Source organism: Centroberyx affinis, unplaced genomic scaffold (assembly GCF_046629955.1).
Source record: "Centroberyx affinis isolate AG114_WGS23_722 - 3 ecotype Tasmania unplaced genomic scaffold, CSIRO-AGI_Caff_v1 ptg001311l_1, whole genome shotgun sequence".
Classification (NCBI taxonomy): domain Eukaryota; kingdom Metazoa; phylum Chordata; class Actinopteri; order Beryciformes; family Berycidae; genus Centroberyx; species Centroberyx affinis.
In genome coordinates, this window is record NW_027279816.1 from 112201 (window position 1) to 131010 (window position 18810).

The window sequence follows — 18810 nt, forward strand, 5'->3', positions numbered from 1 at the left end:
ATCAGCAAGAAAATAAACAGGTTTTTAAATTTCATTTCCTGAAAATGCGACTTTTTGGAGGCAAGGTTGTCAACTATTTTTATGTTCATTTGTCTATTTTGAATATTTACAAACTAAAAACCAGTGCAAACATAAAACTTTCAGGTTATGGAACTGCTTCAGGAAGGGAAAAGGGAAGGAAGTCAGTGAATTTTGCATTAGTTGTTGGGGGTGGGAAACCTGGTAGGGTGTGATTTGATGTGTCAAGCAATAAATATGCCAGTTGCCTTAGTCTGCTAGAATTACTGCTAATCGCATAAAATCCTTGTTGCTTATAGATTTCTAGGACTAGTGCCTAGTTTGCATGTGTATCATCATTTTGTGCTTAACACCTATATATTCCCTTGAAGCTCTGCTTAGTTTGCTTGTGTGCATGTGTGTGTGTGTGTGCGTGTGTGTGTGTGTGTGTGTGTGTGTGTGTGTGTGTGTGTGTGTGTGCGCGCCCTCAGTCCCAGGCAGTCTCGGGGTTATGACACTTCCCCTATGACAAGGAGGAAATCTTACGACCGTTCGTACAGGTACATGTAACGCTCTTGCGTCCAGTGAAATCCAAGCGAATCCAAGATCCAATATATTGGCTGTTTAATGGCTCTGTGTTGCCCCCGGTAACTGAGGATGCCATGAAATAATGGAATGCTCCACTTCTCTGTTTAACTGTTTGATAATCCCTCCCTCTTCACTCTTTTTCCTTCCTCATCCGTACCCCCGCTCCCCCCATCAGGCCCACTGAGGGCTACACTCCTCCTTCCTCCCCCCCACTGAGGACTAGGAACGACCGCAACGTCTTCTCAAGGCTCACCAGCAACCAAACCCAAGGTTCTGCACTGGACAAGTGAGTACACGCACACACACACACACACACACACACACACACACACACACACACTGCTGGCCTCCAAATACCATGTGACACAATACACCATTTTAAGTCTTACATAACTGCCTGCTCTAAAATCTGCTGGGTTCAAAAATACCACAAATTTGACAACATTGCTGGGTCAGAAGAGGAAAGAACACACGTTAGGTGGAATTGATTCAACTGCTGGGTTGGTCTATTTAAATCCATAAGTTGGGTTGATCTTTTGACCCATGTACTGAGTGAAAATATACACTGAGTGAAACTATACTGCAGGGCCAAGTCTCACCCGAACATTAGGTTATTCTCCATCTCATTGCAATCCCTACTTTACTAGTGAAATATCATTGATGTATACACAACCATCCACGCAGAGAAAAAGAGGCAAAAAATGCCTGTGCATGCAAAATCTGTATTAACATTAAATAACATTTAAATAATGGAATTCATTATGCAAGTTTTAAGAACCAGCATAGACATAGCTATCTAGTTATTAAAATACTTAGAGCTTAACTATCAAAGTGCTGTTTAACACAGAAGAAAATTGAAAAACGAGTCACTGAAAACAGATTACAACATCAGAATTACTATTTAATCTGTCACAAAACACACTGAACAGCTGTCACTCTTAACTTCTGTCTCACAAAATTGTCCATTGAGCTCTTACATTAGCAGCATACAGTTGACAGCAAGCCTGTAATGAAATGTCACACAGTAATAACATTAGCCATTAGCTATTTAGTTTGCTGTGTTAACAGTAATGCATGATATTAAGATAAAGAGAAGGTATTATAAGCTAACATTACACCTGTTAACAGTTAAGTCAGACTAACTTTGTTAATGTGAATCCACCATATGTGCATCCAGAAGGCTTGTCTTTGACAAAAGTAACGTTAGTTTAGCTTTAAATTGGATATGGCTAATGTTAGCGCACAACTAACTTAGAATAGCTGATGTAGCATTAGTCTAACTCCGTTAGCTGCCAACTAGATGAAAGCCTAACTTGATTTTACACTAACTTACCATTAATTACTACTCACTGTGAGAAACCCAAACAACCCAGAATTTTGACCCAACTTGTTCAACCAAGCAATGTGTTTACGGAAATATCCCAGACTTTTTTTGTGTGTAAATTCTCATCCAGTCACTTTAATCCCACTTTTATTTATTCCTTTCTTTCTTTTCTTCTCTTCCATGATTTGGGGTCTTTACGGGCCTTATAGATAGGCTGAAAGTCAGGCCTATTGAGAGGAAAGTGCTCTCCTCTGGGGTGAACCCTGACTCCCTTTACACCTGGCATTAACATGCATCCAGGGTGAGCAGAATGCAGTCGGATTGCTCAAAAACACATACAGTCAGGTGTAAATGCACCCAAGATGCACTGAAGATCATCTGAATTACCTCTAAAGTTGTTTTGTATGATCGGACGCATTTGGCCACATTAACAACATTACACATTAACAACAAAGTGTAAAGTGCAATGCGTCTCTAATTCATATATTATATAGGAGCTATGTAATAAACCTTCGTGCACAAATCCAACCAGGAAGCACACGTAAATCAAAACAGGAGGACATGAGCTCAGATAGTAACATGCTTGTCAAAAATGGATTGTCAGGACTCTGGTGGATGGGGAGACGAGGTATTTACTGTCAGTTTTAAAGGACATAAATATGAGAAGATGTGCAGTTTTGGCGAGGGAAAAAGAAGCCAGATTTCAGTGTGTATACCAGAGATGCATTTTTATGCCAAGTATAAATATAATACAGCCACATCAGATTCTGACACCATCTGTATACGAGACGCATGTTAATGCCAGGTGTAAAGGGGGCCAAGACTGCAATGAGCACCAGCCCGCTCTCTTCCTCCTCACAATCAATTCTAACTTCCAGCCCTGAAAAATGTCAGCAGTTAATTTCAGTCAGTGTTTGCCTCTCCTCTAAGTTGTTTGCGTTAGTTTTGTAATCTTAATTATTCCTGAACATTTCTCAGCTTTATTGACCCCTAATTGTTTGAGAGGAAGCTGTGGGAAATGAGTTGGTGTGTGTGTGTGTGTGTGTGTGTGTGTGTGTGTGTCTGTGAGTATTTGTATGGATATGTGAATGTGTGGGTAGGAGCCTGTGGATCCTCATTATCTGGAGCAGGAGTAGGTAAATGAGTTGGTTCTTGTCAGCCTTCTGTGCAGCTGTTGTCACTGGCAGCCATTTTGAATTGACTCGGGGTGACAGTGTGGGAGGATATTCATGTTTAGGGCGAAGCTGTCTTGTATCCAGTTCCCCAGGAGGACATTTCAGCCATCTTATATAGCATGACAGTAGAGCAGGATGAGATGGTGTTCTTATTCTTGCAGGGAGTTTGAAGACTTCTAATTTGTTAATTGATTCCACATTTTGATGGAAGGTTGTAACATCCATTTGCTTTCTAGTGCAGACAGTGTGTGTGTATATGTGTGTGTGTGTGTGTGTGTGTGTGTGTGTGTGTGTGTGTGTGTGCGTGTAGAAATGTGTACATACACGTTCATGTTTCATACTTTCAAAATGTCTGATTTTGTGGACTGTGGAAAATTTCACTTAAGATTCATATATTATTCATAGCGAATATTAATTTGAGCCATCAATTTAAATTAATCTCAAATTTAATTTCATTGTCCTCACATTGTTGAGGACAATGCTAAGACACTTGATGTGTTATCACAAGTATAAATTCACAGCCAAATGAAGCTAGTTTATTAAAAAATTATAAATAGCTGGGACGAATTGTTTGTATGAATTTTGTTTAATTGACTATCAAACGGGAAGCAAGTGCTACTATGCAAAGAAAGAAGATTTTGATTTTCTCTATAATCATTCATAGTACATAAGTTCACATGAGACATTAAGATGCATAAAGAATTTTCTGTGGTTATTTATGATTGTAAGGATGCTCTCTGTTCCTGTTTTCCCCTTGACACACATTGGACTTGTTGCCTACGAGATTGGGATTAAGGATTTGACATGAAAGTGAAAGAAACACATGAGAATAATAATGAAGAGGAATTTTAAACAGTAATCGGGTTTTCATGTCAACTCTTTTGCATTTCTGCTGGTCAACTGGAAAAAGAAGCCTTGAATCTCATAGATCTCCTTTTTTTAATCTTCACATTACATTTGAACATTTACCCTCCATAAGCAATTAACTTTAAAAGGATTTTGTCCTGAGAAACTAAAAGAAAAGCCAAGACCATGACGTTGACAGCCATGGTCGCCGCTGTAACACCAAGAAATGGAGGAATTTACAGCACCTTTTAACACTGTTGTTCCCTGCAGACATATCCAGAAACATTTTGTTTTATTATTTCATACAGCATAAAACACCGGCTCTCATGGTGGTGAACTTGAGGCTATTAAATATTTATAGTATAATATAATTTTTATTGCACTGCTACAGTACACACATGCCAGTCTTTCCCCGAGCTATTGTCAAAGAACTCGGTGGGTCTAGATTTTTTCCCTTGACAGCTTGGAGTGGGCTCGCCTGTGACTTTGATTGACAGCCTTATCCTCCAATCAACTGGATTTTCCCTACTGCTTACCCTGTCTGCTATCCCCCCACGCCTCTTTCCGTATTCCCCTAATTCCTTGCTCATGGCCGGAAAGAGTAGATGTAGGAAGGGACACTGACATCACAGGAGTCATACATATGGGTTAAAATGTAAGAGCTAAAACAACGTTGTTCATCGGCCCTTGGACCCCAGTGTATGACTCCCTTGGCATCAGTGACTCCTCTTTGACTACCTCCCTGTTTCTTTTAGCACCTTTTTTCTGCTCTGTTTAAACCTTTAACCTTTAATGTTGGCTCTAACACTGCTAAGGAAATGTCCTCGGAACCAGCCATTGGTTAGCTTGGGTAACATTTTGCAGAATGATACAAACAATACAAAGTGTTCTCAAATACCCAAGCTACTGGCTGCCCAAACCATCTGGAGACATTGGTCAAAGAATACAGCTATTCCACGATTATCATTGGAAAGAGGCACATTGCATGGCAAAGTGACTGATAATCAGTGGACTAGCTTTATAGTTGACTGATCTTTTCTTAACTGTTTATTTCTACACCCCCACCTATAGTCACTCCTCCCTCTTCCTTTACATTTAACCTTTTGCCAGTAACCCTTCTGTCTTTCCTTAGTGTGGTTAACCCTTTCCTCTCCCCACCCCGACCCCTTCTCCTGCTCCTCTTCTGCCTCCAGGTCGGATGACAGCGACTCCTCGCTCTCCGAGGTGCTCAGGTAGAGGAAATGTGTCTGTCAGTCTCTGTCACTCTGTTTCCCCATTTGCCTGTAACTCACCTGGTCTCTCATCGTGTTTCCACTAATAGTCAGTGCCTCGCCTGGCCTCTCCTCCTTTTCCACCATGGGTGGGGTCGTTGTGGTGCATGCTCCAACCATATTGGCCTTGCTGCTTTCTTGACCCACTGCCCTGTCTACCTGTGGTGTTGTCTGTGTCTGCGGTGTCCATCGCACGCGAGACCTGAATGAACCTCACCACTTGGGTGAGACCAAAGTGCAGATCTAGGAAAAAAACAGCTAAATTTGAAATGGGGCGAATATTAAAAAACTTGCGAGGCAAGCATGATCAGTCACTTCAAAAAATGAAACTTTTGTCATTATCTACTCACCCTCATGTCAGTCGAAACACTGGTGAAGTTTGTATGTCCACATAACACAGAGCAAGTTAGCTAGCGCGGCGCCATGTCAGCCTTCTCCAAAACAACAGAAGTGGCCGGGAACATGTTCTTTAGAGTTCCTAAAAGGGCAAAAAAAATTACCATAAAACTACTCCAGACTAGTTCCAGACATAATTTCATTTTTGGGTGAACTATTCCTTTAAACAAATCTCATAACTGACAACTGGACGGATCTGCAACAGTTTAAACAACACTATTTAGTTACATTTCACAATACAGACTACAGTAGTCTTAGATCTTCAGAACCACATAGGAATGATAAAATAGATGGAATGATAAAAGCAGACATTGCTTATTATTATTATCTTCATTCACAACACCTTTGGGCTGTAATGAACAGCAATCCTCTCTTTATGACTCTCTCTCTCTGTCTGTCTCTCTCTCCCTCTCTCTCTCTCTCTCTCTCTCTCTCTCTCTCCCTCCCTCTCTCTCTCTCTCACACACACACACATGCACACACACACACACACACAGACACAAATACACAGATACAAATAGATGTGCCTCATACAGACCCAAGCCCCCCTGTCTGTTTTTCTCCTTACTGCAGAGAGCACACACTGATCTCCCTCCATGGTTTCATTACAGTCTGTTGGCCTCTCGGTGCTTGGCCCTACAACATCCATTAGCAGTTTCTGTATAGTACAATAACACAATGCAATCTGATACCTTCCATGAAGATGTTGAGAATAGAAGAGGAACACTGTTTGCCATTTGGAACAACGCCCTGCTGTAACAATTAGGCTGCTGTATTAAGTGGTGCTACAGCATGTGGAGCCCTTATAGAGCAACATATTATAGTATTCAAACTCTATATTACCATATTACCGTCCTGGTAGGCAAACATTAGTTGTTTGTATTTAAACAATAGACACAATGGTTGTATCAAGATGTTATGACAACATATTGTGCTTATAGAAAGGATGATTTTATCAGGTTATATGCACAATCCCTTTTCTTTTTTAACCCCAGGACAATGATGAGATAGATTGGCCAACGTGTTTTTCTTCCACCAATGTGAGTGGAGCTAAAGACAAACCTCAGAAAAGATAATCAGGTTTCTGTCCTTCACAGTGATAAGGTTCATTCAAATGACACTGCCTCCCAAATCCATTTATTCCCCCTTCTCTCTTTCTCTCTCTTCTGCACAGTTTATTCATCCAGAAGTCATATTAATTGAACTGTCACATGCAACCTTATTTCTCCCCTTTTATCAAAGGTGCGCTCCCATTTCAGTGATTTGGTCTCTTCAAAATGGAATTGGAGCGAACAGAGGGAGGGGCAGATTGTACGTGATGCTGCAGTCACTCCATCACAGTCAGGTCGTGCAGCTCTGCCGATTTATACGCTCTATAGATGGGCAGCAGCTGATAATCTGACTGAGATGCTGACTTGTTAGATCTCTCCACTTTACCCACCTGTACCACAACCCTTTTCCTGGGGACCGAAAGGGGATTGGCTCTCGAGGCGCTGAACTGAGAGTCAGCTCCCACCTGATTGGCGGAGATGCTGCATGTTGTGATGATGTCACAGGACACTGTGCCGTGTTGTGGTTTATTTTTGAGTTGCGGGCTGCTGCAGATTTGGTCTTCCAGGCTGTGACTGTCGTAAACATCACACTTGTTTTAAGCACACTGCTTTTTCTGTGGAAGTCGGTCCTCTTTTGTGTTTTGACATGCATGCGTCTTTTCACTATATCATTTTTTGGCGAGTGGCTGATGTTTGACATTTTTTGATTTGGTTGGCATTATTTATGCAGCGCTAAAAATACAGAAGGTGTGATTTGGTGTTTGATTTTTGATTTGACTTGCATATGTTTGTGTGTGTGTGTTTGCACGGGGATGTGAGTGTACGTGCGGGGACAGGGGGAACATGTTACCATCCTTGACAAGTTTCAAACACACGCTTCCTGCTCTGTTTCTCTATTTTGTTCGCTGTGTGCAGAAACAAATCTGTCCTAGTTTTGTGTGTAATCACAGATTCCCTTTCCCTCCTCACATCTTCCGGCTCCCCTGCCTCTCTCTCTCTCTCTCTCTCTCTCTCTCTCTCTCTCTCTCGCTCTCTCGCTCTCTCTCTCAGTCTGTCTCTCTCTCTCTCACACTAACCAGTGGTTTCATACATCCTGATGTTATTAGGAAGCCCACCAGGGACCAATTTTCCCACATTCCTCTCTCTTCCTCTCACCCTCTCCTGTTCTGTTTCAATCTGCTGACTCTCCAGGCGCTCTGGGACTCTGGCCTGTCAGTGGGACATAGAGGGGGAGGGTGGGGGGAGGTCAGGCAAGAGAGATTGAGTGCACATAATATAGAAGGGAGGTCTGTGTGTGTTTGTGTGTGTGTGTGTGTGTCTGTGTGTGTGTGAGAGGGAGACAAGTTTAATAGGAAAGCAGTTCTTCTTGGTGTAACACATTAATTGGGCCCTTCCACAACCCAAATAAGGGTTGGGGGTGGGGGGTGGGGGGGGGGGGGCAGAAGGATGGAGCAGGTAGGCTTGAGCAATCAACAGGAAGTTGTGTGCATATGTGTGTGTGTGTGTGTGTGTGTGTGTGTGTGTGTGTGATTGCATGTGTATATTCGCACTGTTTTTAGGGGATGGAACAGTTATATGTATCAAATATGAGGTTTGTATTGTACATGTCTCTGTATATTGGAAAGAACATTTATGTTTCTTTGTGCATGTTTGTGATTGGCCTGTGTCTTACAGTGCATTAGTTTGTAGATGTGCAGCTCTTTGTTTTTGAGCACTGTATGACTCTGTATATGTGTGTGTGTGTGTGTGTGTGTGTGTGACCCTTAGGGGCATGATCAGTCCCATCGGGGGAGTGAAGGGGGGTCGGACTGCACCCCTACAGTGTATGTCTGTAGCTGAGGGCCATTCAAAACCTGTGCTGTGTGTGGACGCTACAGATGAGCTGCTCTTCACCGGGTCTAAAGGTACAGCCAACACACCTCTAGATACGCTGTTAGCTTTCCCTGTGAGTGGTATTTCACATAAACACAAAATGGCAGTATGCAATGTACTAAATAACTGGTATTGTTAACTGGTATTATGTTGTGCATTCTACGCATAATCCACTGCTTTATGGTGCAAAAACAAAGGATCACAAGGATTGATGTTTTTTTCTGTTTTGATTTGTTTTTGCTCACCTCTTTCATTTCTGTGCTGCTTCAGACTCACTTTCACTGTCATTCAGTATGTGACATTAGGAATGTGATTTCTTAAAGTTGCCATACCTTCCACTGTTCAAAAGGTGTTATTCACTTTGAAACAAATATCCTGATGACTAAAAAGCTTGTCATCCCAAAGCCATACCTCATTAATGCAAATTTAGTGGCCTTTAGTTTGTTTGTAAAAATCTCAGGAAGTTATATAAGTGGCAATGAGGCATGCAGCAGGAATAAGAGAAACACAGTTGATGCATTTTATTCAGTATTCTTTGGTTACTATCTGATCACTGTTCACTTCAGGATGCCAACACTTGCTTGTTGGTGTGACTTTTGTCTTACAGCTTTTTAAAATATATGTGTTAAAGAATCCTCACCCCAAACTGTATTTCTGTTGAACTGCCTCTCTCCCCCTCCAGATCGTACCTGTAAGATGTGGAACCTGGTGACGGGTCAAGAGATCGTCACCCTGAAAGGCCACCCTAACAACGTGGTGTCGGTTAAATACTGCCCCTCCTCCTGCCTGGTCTTCTCTGTCTCCACCTCCTATATCAAGGTCTGGGACATCCGTGACTCTGCCAAGTGTGTCCGCACGCTCACGTAAGTTTTTTTTCTTATAGTCAACCAAATGGAGCAGACTAAAACAGTTTCACAGTGGAAAAATGAAAGGGAAAGGGAAAGGGAAAATGTGATACGAAATGCATAAAAAAGAATGACAATTGTGTAAAATTGTGATCGTTACACCTCTGTCTCTCTGCTTCTCATATTCATAATCAGTTCATCAGGGCAGGTGGTTTCAGGCGATGCGTGTGCAGGCACCACCACCCGCACAATAACCTTCGCCCAGGGAGAGTATCAGATCAACCAGATTGCCCTCAACCCCTCGGGATCTGTGCTGTATGCTGCCGCTGGCAACACCGTTCGTATCTGGGACCTCAACAGGTACATTAATTCATTAATTTATTCATCCATTTATTAATTTAGCCATTCCTTCATTTGTTTATTTGCACAATTTATTTACTGTTAGCTCTGAATTTTTTTGCATATTCAGATTTCTAAAGAGTGTGAATACTGATCTAGGCTCATTTGTCAGATGTTACTCAACCATAGAGGAAAATCAAGGAAAAGAAAAGGTTGTCAAAAGAAAGCAAATGATCCCATAACTTGGGTTACAAAGCATGCACAGTAGCATGTTTTCTACTAGGCATCCATTTCTGGCTTCCTGTGACAACATTGTTTTCTCCTCATGTTTCTTTGTTCGTGATTCTGGAGGGAAACGATTAACAGATTAGACCAGACAATTTACGCTTAGGGGCTCTGATGCATTCAATGATGCATAAGAATGTCCAGAAATGAAAAATGTATGTATTAAACATTTCTTCAGTATGTCATCTCTGCTGTTGGCATCCCCGTGTCCAAACAGCTTTACTTCACGTTAGAGAAGGAAAGTGATTTAATTCAGTGAAACAGGCACCTTGAATATCAAATCCTTGCAAGTAATGAGTTTCACAGACCTTCCCCTCACCTCCTCTGATGCATATGTGTGTGTGTGTGTGTGTGTGTGTGTGTGTGTGTGTGTGTGTGTGTGTGTGTGTGTGTGTGTGTGTGTGTGTGTGTGTGTGTGTGTTTGTAGGATGCAGGCAATGGGGAAGCTGACAGGCCACATAGGCTCAGTCATGTGTCTGACCGTGGGACAGTCTCTACTGGGAAAAGATCAAGTGATCACTGGCTCCAAAGATCACTACGTCAAGGTACTGAGTTCTGGACACACACACACACACACACACACACATACATTCAGACATGACCATATCCAAGTGCCAACTTTCAATCACCAAGCTGATTCACTCATTTTTGCCCGTCTGAAGCATCTCCTCCTTCCCGTTGTCTCCCTTAGGTGTTTGACGTGGCTGAGGGAACACTGGGTAATGTAGGTCCAGCCCATAACTTTGAGCCGCCCCATTACGACGGCATTGAGTGTCTGGCCATCCATGGAGATGTGCTGTTCAGTGGGTCCAGAGACAACGGCATCAAGAAATGGGACCTGGAGCAGCAGGAGCTTACTCAGGTGTGTGTATGTTTGTGTGTGTACCTGGGTCTGTGCATGTGTGTGTGAGTGTGTTAAGATTTATGTGATGGAGGTAAATAAAACTTTTGCTTATAGCCTGAAAGTCTTCTCACCAAGCTGTTGATGTACCAATGATTGCCTCAGGTTATTTCAAACCAAGGCTACATGTGCCTGTTGTTCTGCAGCACAGCATGTGAGTGCAGTGGAGTGGGAGTTGAGCAGGGAGCAGAGTGGCCATATATCAACCTGAATGTGGAGCACATATATAAAAGTTTCAAATATTGACTCTCTGACCTGCACCATCTCGCTCCAGTGCCGCTCATGACGTCACTGTGCGCCAGGAGCCCCCTGCCTCCTGCAGGCAGAAACATACCCAGTGTCCATCTTTCTTTAGGGCTATTGATTCATGATCCTGGACCTTTATCGCCTTGTGCACAAAAGGAGCCACTCCACATGGCATGTGCGCACATACAGTGCCCACACATTAAGGAGGGTTTTCGCTAGATTATGGGGGTAAGATCATTATTTTTATTGATGACGCCGAACTTAAGATAATAAGATACTTTTGGGAAAGCATGGAGCGAATTTGGTGCCCATTTGTGTGTCCACTGGATGATAAATGAGAGGGAATAGGAGGGAAGGAGTGGAGCGATACACAAATTTCACTCATAGCTCACAGCATTGAGTGAAATTTCAAGACGCTCATCTCCACTCACATGCTCTGTTCTATAGTAACCTGTACCGCACATTGCTGTTTTTATGTAGGCTAGCCTAGGTCCTCAGGCTTGTGGTAGGAGGCTTCAGGTGGCAGGTCAGGCTAGGAGGAATGCTAAGCAGCCGGGAGCATACTGTTCTATATCTGCTGTTATTGCAGGTTGCTGAGTATTGAGGAGGTGTTACTTTTGTAACTATGCACCACTTACTATAACGTTGCTGCTAGCCTGTGTTCTTTGTATATACAGTTAGGACTAGGTGGTCAACAAGTCATTGAAATATCCACATCTGGAGTGTTTCTGTCCCTGTGATTAATTGTAACCAATTTGGTCAGAAATAGATTATGGGTATGTGTGTGAGTGTGTGTGTTTTAGTGTGCTGTATATATGCAGTGGTAGGCCAGCAAAGAAATAGGAGCTCTTAGCTCCAGCTCATATGAGCCCACTCTTTATTTCCCGTGAGGCCAGACCAAATCACTGGCCAGCCAACCAGGCTATCACTCTCGACAGGTGTGTGTGTGTGTGTGTGTGTGTGTGTGAGAGAGAGAGAGAGAGAGAGAGTTAGAGTGCCTGTATGTGAGCAGTATGTGAGCAGTTAGGGAAGGGTGTGAGTGTGTGTGTGTCTATACACATGTGCATAGGCGGTTGTGTGTGTTGGTGTGTGTGTTTTAGCCGGTCCACAGCATATTAAATCTTAGCGTAAAGAAGCTGAAACCTCTTAACCCTGTCTGCATGCTTAAGAGGAGCATGCTGCATAAACAGGGAGTTGTTTTACCAATTTACCAACTAGTGCCCTGTAGTGTACACCGCTCTACAATGCTGAGGGAACATTATTACCTGCTCACATGTATCTAGAAGAATTTTATTTAGACAGATTTTAGATTTAGATTTTAGATTTTAGATTTTAGACATTTGACTAGTTTGACTAATTTACTGGCATTTAAACAAACCATCTTTAATGGCTAATGGCTAAAACAGACACAGAGCTTTTTCTCAGCTCATACCAATTTAATCATTATCTGCTTTTCTATCATGTCTAACCTTTTTTTATTGCAACCCTTCAGGGTTAAAGAAACACAAAAATTAGTTATCAAAGGCAGGGTTTTGTCTCCTGTTACACATTCAAATGCACTTGTGCAGTGCTTTACAACAACAAATTTGAATCAATTCTGAAATATGCCAAATTAGCTAATCAATCTTGTAGCAAATCAGAAAGTCGAGAGAAACCACATAGAAATATTGAAAACATGTCAGGTAAACTGAATTTTTTTCTTTACAAGATTCGAGCAGGCCTGTAACTGCCTCACTGTACAAACCAGAAAATTGACATTTTCTCTCATGATTGCCTTGCAATTTGAGAATGTCCATCCAGAGATCATTTAGAGGTCTTAAATCAATTTTTGATGTAGTGTAGACTTTTCCTTGTATAGTAGCACTCATGACACAAAGACACATGGACAAATACACTTACACAAACGCACACCTTCCACTGGTTGGGATAGGGTTTTACTTGTTATCGAACATTGGCAGTGCTGTGACAGTGAGAAGCTGTGTTGCCAGTTGGGAATTTAGTTTATGTGCGGCATCCTGCCACTGGAGTGGTCCCTCTTTGTCTTGCTTTACCCAGAGTGTTAGCTCTGAGGAGCAAGTCAATAGAGTGTCATCATTTGAAATGTGGCAGGAAAGTACTGTGTCAACATCAGGGCATTAGAGCCCATATATAGCACAGCAACAGGTACCAGCGAGGGAAGGGGTGGTGTGTGGGTGGATGGGTGGATGGGTCTGTGCATGCGTATCTTCTGTGGTGTCTCTTGTGTATCTTCTGTTGCCTGTGTATGCTAATAATGCATTCTGTGGGTGGATGTAGCTTGTTCATTTGCATGAGCAGTAACATGCATAAGCTGAACTTCCTTGAGTAGTTTTGTTTAATTTTTACTTAACCTTTATTTATCGAGACCGACCAAATAAGAGCAAATTCTTATTTGCATTGAAAGCCTGAAGTAAATCAACATAAACAGAGAAAGTCAGTGACTCCAACATTCTGTCGCCCGTGGCATATGACCTCAACCTCATTTGTGAAGCAACCAACACAATTCATTTTACAGCATGTCTTACTCAATAGCCTCTGCATAATTATGTAGTAGAACAGAATTGTGGCACAGAGTATAATAGAATATATTAAAGTCAGACACTGAAGCTCTGCCTCCTTCATGATTGCTGCTGCTGGCTGCCCCTGTGCTTTGACCCCTCTGTTGATATACATGAGGCATGCTGTGTTTCTTGAGAGGATATGTGAAGCAACATATTTATAATTACATTGCATGTAATATGGCAATTCCAAGTTCCTTAAAAAGATCTTAGTATACTAAAACAGTTTCAGGTTTCAGTGTTTTTCACCAGTGAGTGGGCGTTACTAATTTGTCAACATGCTTATATAGCTGTTGCTGCCAGCTGGTGTTGCTGTCAGGTGTTGCAAAGAATTAGCACATTTTTACCTTGGTGTAAAGTTGCTAGAAATATTAATAGTGTTGTAGATGCAGGATATGTAATAGAAGAGGCATTACTGTAAGTTAGAATTGGTAAGTTTGTAAGACACCTCCCTGTTTACGCAAACAGCTTGCTCCTCTAAAGCATGCAGCCAGGGTTAAGAGGTTCAGTTGCTGTTCGACCACATTAGAATCGGCGACATGCGTGATCAAGGCGACTTTGAAACCCTGCTGAGATCTTCATGCACTACAGTTTTTAGAGTTTACTGAGAATGAACAAAAAACATCCAGTCAGCTGCAGTCCTGTGGGTGAAAAGCTTGTTGATGCGAGAAGTCAGAGCAGAATGGCAAGACTCATTCAAGCTACCAGGCTGGGCTTCACTCCTGTCAGCTAAAGAAAAACACGATGAGACTACAGTAGCAGGAGATCACCCAAACTGGATGATTGAAGAGTGGAAAATTGTTTTCTAGTCTGACGAATCCCGGTTTCTAACTTGTGACATGCTGATGCAGCAGGTGTCAGGCTGTGGTGCTGGTGTATTGACATGGGGAATGTTTTTTTGGGACAAATTTAGGTCCTGTAGTACTGATTAATTTTTTGAACACCACATCGTATCAGCATGAATATGATGCCAAAAAATCTGCAGGAGCGATGTGACACTATTGAGTCAGCAAGGACAAAGATCCCAGGTCTCCAGGAAGAATGGAAGCAAAAGGTTGACCTACCTGCTACTAGCTTGGTGTAACTACGTACTTTATATATTATTTACACATTGTAATATACTATATATATTATATATCCACCATCATTTGCTAAAGCAACTAAATAATGTGCTCTCCCAATCACATTAAAATAGCCTCAATGTGTTTTGTGTTGTGAATCATAAATTCTAGAGAGCTACTGACTCATGCTGTCAGCTTTTCCAGGTGTTTTTAAATATACACCTCTCCTTATTTTAATGGATGTGATATTTGCATTAGATTATGTGTGGTGCACAGACAGCGAATTATAGCTATTTGGATAATATGGCAGTATTTCAATCGCTCTTGGCTTCTATTGTTGAATAAGTATCACAGAAAAAGGCTTGTAATGTTGATCCAAGACTCACTTACCTTTTTTATTGTTGAGAAAGCCAAAGAGACAAAAACAGAAATATACTTTTATTGAAGCTTGTGGATCCTTTAATCATATGTGATGTGAATGGAATTTAATTAAATCTTCGCAGTCTCACAGGAACAAAACTGAGATACTATACTACCAGCACAGAAAACATTTCAGCAGTGGAGCCCGCTATCTGATGAAAACAATAATCGCCAGGATTTTTTATTTAAAATGCTGTTTTGATTTAACACAAAAATCCCAAAGTGCAAAAGGGAAAAAAAAAAAAAAGACAATTAGAAGCAAATAAAACACAACAGGAAAAAGTAAATAAAAGAAATAAGCATACAAAAGGAAAGTATAAAATTGAAAGTACTTTTTAGATATTTACCCTGCATTTTAATATGCCAATAGACAGATTTTGTTAATCATCACACCGTTGCCATGGTGCTTCATTATAGGCATGCTTCACTTTATGCATGAATCACATAGTTTTTCTCCTAATTGATTTTCTATTTAATTTAGTGGGGAAAATAATTGGTGCTAACGAGCATGGTGTCCATTTAGAGGCTACTTTACAGATGCTTGAATGTTTAACGCCGGTTTGGTACTTCACATACTAATTTGCTTGCAGTTATCTCTCTGTCCGTGTATTTCACACTGCAGCAATTTAGAGCTGAAGTTAGTCTGCAGCAAAGATGCCAAAGAGATTCAATTAAATTGCAATAATGCTGACTGGAAAAATACCAGAAAATAAAATTGTTTGTTTGTGTTTAAGGGCTGTAGGCATCTCAGAATCTTTTTTGATGACAAAATAAAACTATGGACTATGGTGTATAACATTTATTTGTACAAATACTTTTCTCACTTTGAAAAACAGCGTAGACTCTCTGCCCACTGGGTTGAAAATATCTGTAAATTAAGCCTGACGTTCTGCACATCATAGCTGCTCTATAATTTGAAATGAAGAGACAGTTGAAGGGACTCAAAACAGGTAAAATTTTGACTCTTTACAAAAACTTTTAGGGCTCACTGTAAGTATTACAGTGGATATTAGTGCACATGTTTATAGCCATTGCTTGTTAGGACGATTTTTCCCTGATGGTCCTTGTAATAAAATTGAGGTTCATGTCAATGAGAATATCTTGGTAAACATAAAACAGATAGTTCCAGTTCTCAGTTCTAATTCATGTTCGAAGCCGTTGTAACAAACGTGATAAATACACACCTGTGACTTGTTGATAATTAATTCAATATTATTGAGCTAACTGAAAACCATACTGGTAAATGTGTCACCTAGCAACCATTTAATCTATTTCCTGTTCAAGAACTATATTGCGTGGCGGAAACATTTTATAATTAGCACTAGTATTTGATTATTAGCAATTAAAAGTAAAACACTGAACATTTGTGCACTGTCTACCATTGTTTTACGACTCTGAAGTGCTTAATGATGTCTCTTAGCTGTTCTTAAATCAGTGAGGCACAGGCTCTTGTGGCTTTTTGCTTTTAAGTAAAAACATGACCTAAGGTCTCACTCTCTCTCTCTCTCTCTCTCTCTCTCTCTGTCTCTCTCTCTCTCTCCCTCCCACAGCAAATCCCCAACGCCCATAAGGACTGGGTGTGCGCCCTGGCGTATGTACCGGGCCGGCCCATGCTGCTGAGTGGCTGTCGGGGGGGCATGCTGAAGGTGTGGAACGTGGACAACTTCACCCCCATAGGAGAGGTCAGAGGTCATGACAGCCCCATCAACGCCATATGTACCAACTCAAGGCACATCTTCACCGCGTCCAGGTACAAAAAAAATCTGTTGTGTTAATGCACTGCACTGTACTTGCCACTCCTGGTACTGTTACATGTTTTGGATAATAGTGTCCATCAAATGATATTTAGTTATTTATTTGTTTGATTCTCTATCTATCTGTCCATTGATCTATTGATATAATTGAAGTGCAATGATGAACATGAGTAGATGCACAAGAGCATTCTGAATTTGATGGTCTTCAAAATTCTACAGTGGATTGAGGTTATTGCTGAATAGAAATTTAGGAACTTCTACAATTTTTGGCCATTTTATTTATTACTACACATTGGTCAATGGACAAACTTTAATATGAAATATGAAATGCATATTTAAATTCAAAGCCATTGTGCTAGCTAAAGGAACATTTTATGCCTATAGATAAAAATGCCTTTCATTCTTACAAAGCAAATTATTAAACACATTGTGTCCTATAATAATTTGTGCTATGACAGATTACACTTAGTAGAGTGGGATTCATTTAAAGACAGTGTGTGCTGATTTAAGTGTGATCAGCTTTGAACTGAATCAGACACACCGCCATTAAGGACAGAGAGGGTCAGTGGGGTTGGGAGGTTGAGGACTAAGGAACACAATGTAGTGTTTCAAAATGTTATGGGGGGAGAGAAAAATAGCTTGTCCGTGTTCATGGTCACGCTTATCCTGCTTTTCACTACAAGATGTTGTCTTTTCCAAGTGGAATACTGGCTTATGACTCATCCCACATAAAGCCTGTTTCATCTCGAGCAGTAATCTACGTGTATATGTGTGCGTCTGTGTGCTTAGCCCAGTGCAGCTCGGAGTGAGGCATACTACATTCTGTTTTTCTCCAAATCTGGCGAGTGTTTTGATGTGCCCTGCACTGCATTAGAAGGAGATAATGTGTGCTTGTTTGCTTGTTTTTTGTGTGTCCATGTGTCTGAGTGGGACATTTCTCTGCCTCTCGTCTCTCCACTCTCTTCACTGTGTACTGTCTGCACTCAATTTTTCACTTTCTCATTCAGCTGTCTAACTCGTGCTGAAGTTGACTAACTCACTTTTCCGTCTGCTCTGTGTCTCTGTTGTCTGTCTTTCTCTCTTCTATTTCCTCACATCTTTATCATTTCTCTGTTCTTCCTCCTCAATTGCTCTGTTCCTGTTCTTTTCTTTTGTCATCTTCTCTGTGGGCAATTATTTCCTCTTGTCTGGTCTCTCTCAACCCCTGCCTCCCTTCTCCTTTCTCCTTCTCTTGTCACCTATCCTTTCCCTCTGTGCTTCACGCCTACACCCCCTCCCCCCCTCCTCCCCTTTCGGCTACTCCAGTGACTGCAGGGTGAAGTTGTGGAGCTATGTGCCAGGCTTGACCCCCTGTCTGCCTCGACGGGTCCTGGCCATCAAGGGCCGAGCCACCAGTCTCCCATGATTGCCTCTGCTCCGCTCACCAAACCTCCCCTCCTCTGGTACTCTCTCACTAATTTTCCACCCTCTCCCTCCCTCCCTCCGTATTTCTTTTTCCTACCTGGCCTGCATTTCTCCACCTGGATGGGACCTGCACTCATAGGTTTTCTCACATTCTGTTTCTGCTCTCCTTTGGACCTTATGTTGCATCCTTAGATTTCTTCTGTCATTCTTTTCTACCGTTATCCATCATTTGTCTTTTGACACGCTGCTCGCTCTGGATCTCTGTTTCTCTTATGCTCTCAGTTTTACTTTTATTTAATGCCATGATTTTATACAAATCTCTCTTCCCGCTGGTTCCTTTACAGCCCCCTGCCTCAGCTAAGACAGACAGTTAATTGGTCATTGTATGCTCAGAACAACTTTCCTTCACAGATGCAAATCCAATATTTGTGCTGCACCTGTTGCGCTAGTTAACACCT

General features: G+C 41.6%; 1 protein-coding gene across 1 annotated transcript in view; it reads left to right on the top strand.

Moving 5' to 3' along the window:
• kif21b (kinesin family member 21B) overlaps window positions 1-18353 on the top strand; it is a 61609-nt gene extending 43256 nt beyond the window's left edge. Inside the window, exons 25-34 of the mRNA XM_071525628.1 lie at window positions 489-553; window positions 751-871; window positions 5124-5162; window positions 8417-8553; window positions 9204-9384; window positions 9562-9726; window positions 10418-10535; window positions 10682-10852; window positions 16745-16944; window positions 18254-18353. Coding sequence (XP_071381729.1) covers window positions 489-553; window positions 751-871; window positions 5124-5162; window positions 8417-8553; window positions 9204-9384; window positions 9562-9726; window positions 10418-10535; window positions 10682-10852; window positions 16745-16944; window positions 18254-18353 — 1297 coding nt within the window. The remainder of the gene's footprint in view (window positions 1-488; window positions 554-750; window positions 872-5123; window positions 5163-8416; window positions 8554-9203; window positions 9385-9561; window positions 9727-10417; window positions 10536-10681; window positions 10853-16744; window positions 16945-18253) is intronic.
• The last annotated feature ends 457 nt before the right edge of the window (window positions 18354-18810 follow it).